The 11,734-nt window shown below is 36.6% G+C and overlaps 1 protein-coding gene across 2 annotated transcripts; it reads left to right on the forward strand.

The window, feature by feature from the left end:
* Nucleotides 1–7,183, forward strand: LOC127442949 (gastrula zinc finger protein XlCGF7.1-like). 2 transcript variants are annotated; one of them, XM_051701383.1, is made up of 2 exons: nucleotides 1–631; nucleotides 4,803–7,183. In XM_051701383.1, the coding sequence occupies exons 1-2, from the start codon at nucleotides 445–447 to the stop codon at nucleotides 5,675–5,677; spliced, it is 1,062 nt and encodes a 353-aa protein (XP_051557343.1). In that variant the 5' UTR covers nucleotides 1–444; the 3' UTR covers nucleotides 5,678–7,183. The 2 variants fall into 2 exon arrangements, with proteins under 2 accessions (XP_051557343.1, XP_051557344.1); XM_051701384.1 differs by having other exon boundaries at nucleotides 496–920.
* Nucleotides 7,184–11,734: the final 4,551 nt, after the last annotated feature.

Consider the following 11,734-nt stretch of genomic DNA (forward strand, 5'->3'; position numbering starts at 1 on the left):
AAAATAATTAAGTCTTTATTGAACTCATATCAGCCATATCACAAGTTTAACCTCTTAAATTGAAACTTGTACAATTCAAACATTTATAGTAGATAAAACACTTGAATAATCATATTAAGATCTACTGGTGATGGCTGAGGAGATTCCCCTGTTCTCTATGTAAAAGCGCTTTGAGTGTAGTGTCAGAAAATTCAAAATATGTAAATAAAAGTGTTGTTTATCTTCATCAAATTAAGTAATATTTCAGTTTCAAATGTTTGATCGTATAACATAATATTAACATGAAAATAGCACGTTATGACTCCAGCTCCACTCATGATCGCACAGTCGATGACCAGGTAAGCTCAAATTGGGAGATTCATCCGCCAGAAGAGCAGTGCCAGAACACAACTGACGTAACGTACTCTTCCGCAGTATGCTTGCAGTTTTAAGTTTCAACCACAGATGTCACTAGAGAGCAGAACGTCCCGAACATGCACCACTGCATGCCATAGAATAACTTATGTAAGCTTTTTGGACTACTATCTCCCAAGACCCCTTGCTTCACGGAAGAGGAGGGGTTTGCGACGCTTCCGAGATGCGGATGTTCGGCCACATAGAGCTCCGTGGAAACAGTATTCAACATTTTATGGTGTGGTGAAATTACATTCTAATTCAAACTTTACCATCATCAGCGCGGTAGCTAATTTTAGTGCGTACTTAAAGTCAACAAATTGCGATTCAGGCCAATAAATGTCGAGAATATTCCCAGAATCGTAAACGTGGCAAAGAAACGTTTTCAGACAAGCAGGAAAGAACTCCAGGTGGAACATTTGAAATCTGGAGGTTTAAGAGAAGAGACATGGAGTTTATTAAAGAGGAGATTGAAGACATGAGTTATACAGAACCATGCACAGTGAAAAATACAGAGGAACCGAGAGGTTGGTGTTCATACTTCGCTATTCTTCATGACTGTTGAAGAACATTAAAGTATCAAAACGTCTCCCGGCAAACACATTTACGTCGTGGCGACGTTACTGCCACGTTCAATTTTGACTATTGTAAACGTCGAACTGTCAGACGCGACGTTCCAGACTCATTTGATTATCCCTGACGTCAGCAACACATTACTCTTGATATTTTATGGTAAATCATCAAACACATAAAGCCTTCAAAATAAAATAACAAATTGTGTAACATCATTTTCAGTATTGTTAATATCCAGCATTGTACTTTATAAGTTATAATAAACACGTGCCAGTGTATACTTTGAAGAGTAAAAATTCAACACAGGGTCATAAATCATCAACTTTATTAATACATATTGCACCTTATTTCATCCTACCTCCGTATACAGCCTGCAAAGATGGCATTTTCCAGTTTTTTGGACGCAGTCATTGCCTACATCTCCTTAGACTGCCTTGAGATGACTGGACAGCTGAAAAAGAGATCATAAAATTAGTAAAGTGCATACAATGTTCTTCCCCTTATGCACATTCTGTCAAAGCTTGAGACATTTAATCATCTATCAGATTTCAAGTAATTAAAAATGTACTTTTTAAATTAATTTTAGGCTTGTAATGGGGCAGGGGAGAGCAGAAGTGACAGGAAATGATAGGGAGAAGTGTGTGGAGTAACACAACAAGCTGGATTCGAGCTCAGGTCGTCCGCACACAACCATTACTGTGCTATGACAGAGCATGTGCAGGCCACATCTATGACTACTTACTTTCATTTATTATGAGATGAGGTCCAATAAACTATACATGTGGAATAGCTGGTTGCTGTGAAAGTAAATATGTCAAACTACGTGTCATATCTAAACCAGCTGTACAGAACACTAAAACAATACAAGAACATCCCCACTGATTAATTTATAGATGATAGGTATACAGTTAGATTAAACAACAGTTTAAATTACATTATACAACAGTTAGTGCCAGTACTCCAGTTCTTGAAACCCCTTCAATTAAGAAAACCCTTACGATTGTAAGGCTATTGTCAATAAGGGTTTTCTTGCAACCGACTGTTGATACAGTATTTAGTAAAACCGCATGAGATGCTTCACTGTTTGTATCACTCCTGTTGTCTGTGTTCGTTCACCACTGCAGAGAGCTAGTGCAGATTTTGATTCATCCCCGTGACTCAAGTCTTTTGAAAGCTTTCATCATTTTCCTTGACTGATACATTTAATGGACATTTCTGTTGAGAACATTTATATGCTGGTAGGTGGCAACAAATGAGGACAGATCGCTGGAAATCTGTTCATGTCAGATGAAAGCATTTTCATTAAGAATGTTGACATGGTTGTACAAAAAAAATTATATTAGCTACTGTTATTTAAAGTACAAATTGACCTTCATTGACTGTAAGGCAAGAAAAATTGGTTAACAATTTTGTAAAAATATGTATTACACAAAAAATGATTACTTACACATTACTTACAATTTTGTCTTCTAATATCTGACCTGCTTCCATTGCCACTGAATGCCCATGTTGATGCTACAGTGTTTCCCACAGGATTTTGTGAGACAGTGGTGGGTGGACCTCGGACCCTCTAGGGGGGTCCAGGGGCATGCCCCCTCCGTAAGAAAATGTTGTACATTTTAAAGTTAAATGCATTAATCTGGTGCACTTTGAGAGCAAAATTAAGAGGCTTTTTAACTTTGTGCTCTTGTAGTAATTTAATCATAAACACATTGGCTGTACAGATATGAATGGTGATGACACGGCAAAAAAAGTCACACCCACAAAGCATGATAAACGAGATGGAGTTTAACAGTTCACAAATGGTCAAAACACAAAATCGACTAGAGTTGAGCCAAGGCTTGACATTAAGCATCGTCATGTGCTTGTCCTCCGGACAAGTAAATTAGTCATTCACTTGTCTGAGTAAAATTGTTACTTGTCTGGAGAGAAAAAAGTACATTTAAGTTACATGCTCAAGTAACATGTCAAAGTTTATGTTGTATATTTTTGTAAAATTATGACAGATGCCTAACCTAATACTTTACCTATGCAATCAACTCAGTTCTCTGCAACAGAAATGTAAACTGCACTGGGTAGGGAGGAGACTATTGTCATATGATAATTATATTGCGTATGTTATTCAAATAAACGAAAGCCTCCGTAGCCACCATTAACAGCAGGGAAGCTGAGATCTAAGGAATGAGATCTACATTTTCATCATATTATTGCAGCAATATCTACCATGTAGGATATTTGCTATACATTATCACAATACGAAAATTTCAGTAGTCGGTAGTGAAATTTGACGATTCTCAATACCTGCTTCAGAACCACATCAAATAATAACACTATTATGTTAATTATGGAAGAATGGTTTCAAGTTCTTAAGTAATTATTCAAGACTAGTAAACAGTCAGTTATAAAATAACAATAAAAAACAGCAATGAATAGAAATAGATTATAAATATAGAACAAATTAATAAAATTCAGTGCTTTTTTAACAGCTTTAAAAGTTTTTAACAGCAGTAGGCTATCAAGCATTCAAGTAAACAAACCTACTACTGGGCTTCACTGTATGATTATAATACCATAATACTTTTTAAAGCTACTAAAATTACTCAGTCAAGAACAGTAAGTGGTTTTCTCATTTTTGTGTTATGGTTGTTTGATTATTATGACGACACACTACTCGACAGCAGGTTATTATTGATGTTTTAATCAGTCTGCTTGTCCGGTCGGGCAAGTAAAATTCTCTTTCACTTGCCCCGGATAAGCATTAATGTCGAGCCCTGTGAGTCAACAAAGAAATGAAGCAAAAGTGGTTACCGGTGTTGAACTGGCTCCTCAGATGCTGAAAATAGTTACGTTGTCATTAGCTAACGTTAGCTAGCTAGATACAGTATATAAAGTTGCGTTATACCTTGCTTTTTATGACAAGCAGCCAGATATGTCAGTCGACTTAAGCTAGGAGACTGACAGCTAACGTCGTTACCTAACTTAGCTAAGGTTAGATTAACGTTAAATATCAATGATAACTTCTGCAGGAACGTTATCTGTTTGCTGTCGTACATTGATAATGATAAAATTGTGTTTGGACTTGTGGATAACTGCAGTGGATACTGTAAGTTAATGTTACGTACCTCAAACGATGTTGTGTCCTCAAAATGCCTGGCTGCCAAAGTCTAGGTAATTAATGGGAAAAACTAGGAAAATAATATAAGATATTGGCACAGCACAATAAATATTGATACATTTTCGAAGGATATTCACATCTTTCTAATGATATAGCCCTATTATTATGCTTATGCTCAAAACGTTTACCTTTTAAGACATTATTTAACAGAATATTTAATTGAAACATTTAAAAATTGTACGCTTACAGTGATTCTATCAATTTGTCAAACACAGTGACATGTACAGTATATGTCGTACAGTGGTAGTCAATATAAGCACGACCTTAATCAGTGACCCTGAATGATAGTAAATAAAGCAGCGTTGTTATGATAAACTTCACCACACAATGTAAAATTTGTCCATGTTTTCGCAACATTGGTTGAAGTTTGGCGACGTTGAGACAACTTTCAGTGTTTGCTGGGCAGACAGTTCAGGCAGATTTGGTGGCTGTGATTGAAAATTATTTGAAAGCACTAAAGTAACATTAAAGTACACAATATGAGAACATATACAGCAGCGATCACAACTTATAGGTAGATTGGATGGCAGTAACATGAGAATGACAGAATAATCCTTTAGCATACAAAAAAATCACAAAAATAGATGGTCACTTTTATTTCTTGTTTCACCTTTGATGTACTTGAATTTAATTATTTTTTTGACAATTATGTACATTCTAGACACGATAGAAGTGAAAGAGGAAAGTCAAGAACTGACTGAAGAGGAGGAGGAATACCAATACCAGGATCCTCAGAATTTCACAACTGGAGAAGAATCTTATAGTTTCAGGGAAACCATAAAGATAGTTTCAAAAGAAACACCTCAGAGACCAGAAGCCAACAATTCTTTTATCTGCCCTGAATGTGGAAAGAGTTTTGCACATAAAGGACATTATAATGAACACCTAAAAATTCACTCTGGAGTGAAGCCTTACGTCTGCCCTCATTGTGAAAAAGCTTTCACATGTAAAGGACACCTTAAAAGACACATTAGAATTCACACCGGAGAAAGGCCTTACACATGCTCAGAGTGTGGAAAGAGTTTCAAATGTTCAACAAATCTCAAAGATCACCAGCGTTCTCACTCTGGAGTAAGGGCATTTAAATGTGAGCAGTGTGGTAAAAGTTATATTTTGGCATCTAACTTAAATGTTCACATGAAAACTCATACAAATGAGAAGCCTTACGTGTGTGCTGTGTGTGGAAAGGCTTTTTTGCGCTTGGGCTGTTTTAATGAACATCAGAAAATACATACCGGTGAGAGGTCTTATATATGCTTTGAGTGTGGGGATACCTTTGTTAGATCCAGTGCCTTGAAACAGCACCAAAAAATTCATACAGGAGAGAAACCTCACAAGTGTTCATACTGTGGAAAGGGTTTCACTCTTTCAGGAGCCTTGAAAAGACATGAGAGAGTGCATACTGGAGAGAGGCCATATCACTGCACTGCATGTGGCAGGAGTTTCACCCAATCAAGTGATCTGCAGTATCATAGAAAAAAGCCTTGTCCGATGTTGACACAAAACACACAAAGTTCATCTTCAGTTGCAGTGTAAATTGTGTGAAATTCATAAAAAAAAAAAAATATATATATATATATATATATATATATTGCATAAAGACGTTTAGGACCATTATGATTTTTTTTTAGCATTGTGACAAAATGCATGTATTAAATAATCTAAAAATGTAAAAAGTCTAAATGACTCTAAAAAGGCTTAATTTTCTATATTCGCACATGACAGGTTTCGTGACAATTGCCCAGAAGGGCCTTGCCTTGCAAAGCCAATACACAGTAACCACCAATGGTGAAACAAAAAAGTGGCTTCAAAGTTTTTTGATTGTGGATTATTAAATAGTTTCACTCTCTGTATCCAAGCATAGTTGAGCCAAACTTGTCTGTCTCAGGACAGATCATAGTTTGAGAGACATAGCTATGGTCATAACTTTTGACCAAATGTGTAGTTACTGCATTTTGCCTTTGCAGAGCAGTACAGTACTTTACATGCTTTGGTGAATGAACTGTCTGTGACTGGTAGAATGAGGTTTGTACTTGTTTGACAGAAAATGTACAGGGAGTAAAAAATATTTAGTAAACTAGTGTTATTGGTACCATTTTGTGGTCAATGATTGGGGGTAGCAATAGTACTCAAATTGTATATTGTTAACACAGTCTATTATTTCTCATTCAGTTTTATTTTATGTTAAATTTAATTCTGTGTTGCAAGGTATTGTACAGAGAACTAAACAACTTTTTTGTATGCTTGTATCACCAATTTTACTCAATCTGAGTAGCCATATTTCTTGACAGATTTGACTGTCTGGCTGAAATATCTAAAGTGGTATGGTTGCTTGGGTCATTCCAGTTTTCTGACTGTGTATTTTTCCTGGCAGAAATCAATTTAACCTGAGCATGTGGATGTTTATGATTAAAAAAAATTGCCTACATTAATAGTATGTCCTATATTGTACTTGAGGCGAGTTCAGACTGAAAACATATGAAGTTACTGTTGTGAGGGATTTCACTGTTCTGTATAATTTGTTGCATGCATGCATGGTTGTAATTATTATTATTTTTTTAAATATGCATGGAAAACCACGTCAGAAATTGTCGACAGTCTGAGTTTGGTTCGTACATTGATAGATTGTTCATCTTGTTTATATTATGATGCAATTAGCACTGCTGCAGTTCATATAAAAACACTCTCCTCTGCAGAATGCTTATTTTAAAAGGCAAAAGAACTGATTCCTTGTCAAATTAGAATGATATCTTAGTTTTGCCATGTGATTTTACATCTGTGATCAGAATTTAAATAATTATGGCCAATTGTGCAGTCCACCAAGAACGTCACAGTAGGAACGCCTATAGTGACTTATCGTACAAGGACTACAACATCAAGGGATGTTGCTGGCGGTGTGAAGAGAGTTTAATATGTAGTGTATAGTGTAATGATTGTACATCAAGTGTGACCTTTGCACAGAGCAAGATGTATTTTAAAACTGTATTTTTAATCAAATCAAATCAAATGGAATTGACTTTGTATCTCAATTCTGTAGGCATATAAAATAAAACATTATTTTAAAAATGAAGGCCCCTTTCTTCATTAATAGATTAGTCCACTAGTCTGTAAACTGATTTAATTGCTGTTGATTTGACAATCCTGGATTGTGCTGTTCCTCAGAGCCAATCATGGAGTTGTAGAAAATTTTATTAGTCTTCATTTTTTTCATTTGAAATATTTGTGTGAAACTGAACAAATGCATAAACATTAAGTCTTGAGCTGTTTTCTCTGTTTTTTTATTTTATTTTATTTTATTTATTAATCCCCTTTTCTTCCAATGTTGGAATGCCCAATTCCCACTACTTTATTAGGTCCTCGTGGTGGCGCGGTTACTCACCTCAATCTGGGTGGTGGAGGACAAGTCTCAGTTGCCTCTGCTTCTGAGACAGTCAGTCCGCGCATCTTGTCACGTGGCTCGCTGTGCATGACGTCATGCAAGAGTTAGGTCATTTCAAACAGCGAATCCAGCACTGGCCAGAAGCAACGATTTAAAGTTAAAAATGTTTTAATTATCGATTTGTTTCTTACACCAATCTATAGGTTTGCTTCAGAAGACATTAATTGATTGACTGGAGTCTTGTGGATTACTTTTAAATACTAACACTGTCTAGTGGGCATTGGGCTGCATTCATAAACAACTAGACTCCGAGAAGACCGTACCCTTGCGGATTAAAAGGGATGTTTCCAAACGTTTCTTCTAACTTTTAGACCTGACCAAATCTGTCAAGCATCCTTAAAGTGATAGTTCACCCATAAATAAATATTCTGTCATCATTTAGACTAACTTTTGTTGTTCCAGACTTGTGTGACTTTGTCTTCTCTGGAACCCAAAACAAGGTGTTAGTCAGAACGTTAGGGACTGACAGCCTGAGTCACCATTCACTTTCAAAAATAAGAAACACATGGAAGTGAATGATGACTTATGCTAACATAATGTCTAACATCTCCTTAGTTGTGTTCATTGTGTTCATGAGGGTGAATAAATTATGACAGAATTTTCCTCTTTGAACTGCCACTATAACAGAGGGTATAAAGGTTGACATAGGCACATGATCAATGCACGCAAGGTGTTAATAATAATAATCAGATAAGGAAGTAAATAGTTACTCGCCATTTGAGTATTCTTTTAATTCGATACTTTCTTACTCTTACTCAAGTAATTATTAACATTAGTACTTAGTACATTTACTTCTACTTGAGTACAGTTTTTGTATAATTTATACAAAATGTATAATTATAATTTATAATAATTTATATAATAATAATTATAATTATATAGTTTTTTCATAAAAGTCCTTTTTAAATCTTTGTAACACCACTAGACATGATATTAAAATTAGTGCCAATTGTTATGTAAATGAATAAAGTACGTTAACTTTTTAAATTTTTACTTTGCCAAAGATACCAGATTTAAAAAACTGTCAGTGAGCCACATCCACTGTTTTCCACCAGAGTCTGCAGGGCTTTCAGTAAATAAAAGAACCTCAGAACCTTTAAAGCGAAAGAAGTTATTTACTACACAACAACTGTAAAAATAAAAACACCAAAAGTTAAAAAAACGTACTGAGGGGCCTGAGTAGCTCAGCAAGCAAAGACGCTGACTACCACACCTGGAGTCGCAAGTTCGAATCCAGGGCGTGCTGAGTGATTCCAGTCAGGCTTCCTAAGCAACCAATTGGCCCGGTTGCTAGGGTGGGTAGAGTTACGTTGGGTTAACCTCCTTGTGGTCGCTATAATGTGGTTCTCGCTCTCGGTGGGGCGTGCGGTGAGTTGTGCGTGGATGCTACGGAGAATAGCGTGAGCCTCCACATGCGTTAGGTCTCCGCGGTAAGGCGCTCAACAAGCCACGTGATAAGACGCGCAGATTGACTGTCTCAGACGCGGAGGCAACTGAGATTCGTTCTCTGCCACCCGGATTGAGGCGAGTCACTACGCCACCATGCCAAATTGGGGAGAAAAGGGGAGAAAATCCAACAAAAAATTTTTGGACTGAGAAGCATACATCTATGCACAGGTGTGCTGGAGGGTTGACTTAAAGGGGTCATGACATAGGTTTTATTTTTTATTTTATTTTTTTATCTTCCCTGTAGCTGACATCAAGGTCAGTTTAAGATGTATTTATGCTTATTTAATTACTTTTCTAATATTTTTGTGTTAAAGAAATAATAGATCTTTAATTTGTAGATTGAAGCCAATTAGGAAGGAACTGTTTAGCTGGGACTTTTATCATGACACAAACTCAAAGAGTGCCAGAGTGTTTCACATGTCAAGTATTGTTTATCAAAGGCATCCTACTTATCTGAAGTTACAAGATGTTACAAGATGCAAGATTAAGTTCTCCTTTGGTAATAAGAAACCAATAAATTCTCACAGCATCTTTAAGTTGAATGGTGATCCAGTGGTGAATCTTTCAATAAATTGCCAGTCATCAAAGAATCATCATGCTTGTGAAATTACTGGGGGAGCTACAATGAGAATTCAACTGCTCTTCACAAGCAGGGGGAAAAAAAGACCAAACCAGCAGTCTACAAAGCTTTAAGTTAACTCCAACTTCCATCACACTCTGGATTCTATAAGATAAAGTACTGCATACAACGGTAACCTAAGAAGTAAAAGACACACACAGAGTTCAAGAGCATTGCCAAGTTCAGGCCAACAAGAAATCTAGGCACAACCAAGTTAAAGTGCCTTGAAGTAGACTCAGTTTTGCCAGCTGCTGAAAAGAAACTCTTTAAGTGTTTGGTACAATATTCAAAGAAGTACGGGTGTCATGTATTTACCCCTTGTAAGTTTAAGTAATTGCTGGTATGGGTATTATTAATCTCAAATAAGAGGATAACTGTGAAACACAGCAAATTTTAAAGCCTACAAATAACCTGATCTAAGTGTTGCTCAGTTTCTGTTAATGGTGTTAATATACATGTTGATTGAATTGTTAAAATCTGAACTTTAACTTTAGCAAGAGTTAATATTCTAAGAGTGAAACATCTATTGAAAATACCTGTTCATTACAATTTCTGTTATATATACACTTTGTTAATCAAAATAAGTCCACTTGAGTCAAGAGATACAGGAAATGGCAAAAGGTAGTCAGTCTAATAAGAGTGACAGAGAAAATATAACCAAGGCTGTGCAGTCTCAGCAGCAACATCCAATCATTTACCCCATGTCTTTAGAGACAGAGCAGCAGCTAGAATCCCAGGAATGTGTAGACACACATGCATCAGTAGCTGAAACAACACAACCAGAGCCAAAAAAAAGTCAAAGAACACACACATTTACAGAGAAGGGTAATGAACTACAAGATGAAAGGTTGACAAGCTTTAAAAACCATTTCAAAAGGTCTTATGAAAAGTGGAAAGCTCTTGAGATGCTAGACAAATACTAATGGGGCGTCTCTCCAACGACATGCTGCAAAACCTCATAGATAAGATCAGCCGTGCTTCAAAGGATTTAAGAAGTGTTGTTTATGAAGAGTTGCGCCAAACTGTTTTTCCAGACAGTGATACTCACCACAGAATAGACACTTGTGGAGCAATTAGGAAGATGATAGTCGAGTCTGCATGGGGTTGTCTAGGACAGCGAGAAAAGGGTCGAGATCCTCTTAGACAAGGAGGAGGCTGTACTGATACAGGCTCAGTGTTTTCTTCCATTGCCTCCCATAAGTCTAATTCAAGCCCACACACTGCAGGGCTTCTTATAAATCCACAAGTAACTGAAGTGTGAGTTACAGATGTTCTAGCCTGTCTTCTGCTAATAAACAAGAAGTTGCTTATTACAACATTACAACAACAAGAAAAGGAAGCACTCTAAAGACATAAAGCTGAAGAGAAAAAAAGAATAGCAAAACAAGAAGCTGAAGCATTGAAGCACCACCTGGAAAGAGAAAAAGAAGCCAGACTGCGTGTTAAGATTGATGCAGAATACACTGCCAGACGCAAGGCATCAGATTACAAATGCAGAGAGCTAGAGCACATGAGTTAAAGGAATAGTTCACCCAAAAATGAAAATTTGCTGATAATTTACTCACCCTCAGGCCATCCAAGATGTATCTGAGTTACTTTCTTGATCAAAACAGAATTTAAGATTTTTAGGATTTCATTTCAGGCCTCCTCCTCTAAACAATGCAAGTGAATGTACTCCATTTTTTGACGGTCCAAAATGCATATTTAGGGTGCATCAAAATAATCCACATGACATGAATGAAAACGATTGATTATTTTGAGAAACAAAACAAAACATATATACTGTTTAACTACAAATGTTTGCTTCCATACATCTCTGTGACGTGCGCTCATGAGCGTCACGTGGAGGAGGAGGCAGGAATCGCGTTATTGTTTACAACAGAAACTTGCAAATTTTCATTTTTGGGTGAACTATTCCTTTAAATGCTGCAAAGGCTCAGATGCAAGTCTTTGGGCATAAGGAAGACTCAAAGGATGAAACAAGAGAGCTACTTTGTAACTGTGCACCTGTGCAGAAGAGGCATGCACCTAACCCAAGCAGCTCCTTGTTCCAGCGCATGTCTCATTTACATTTATTCATTTGGTA

Source organism: Myxocyprinus asiaticus, chromosome 6 (assembly GCF_019703515.2).
Source record: "Myxocyprinus asiaticus isolate MX2 ecotype Aquarium Trade chromosome 6, UBuf_Myxa_2, whole genome shotgun sequence".
NCBI lineage: Eukaryota > Metazoa > Chordata > Actinopteri > Cypriniformes > Catostomidae > Myxocyprinus > Myxocyprinus asiaticus.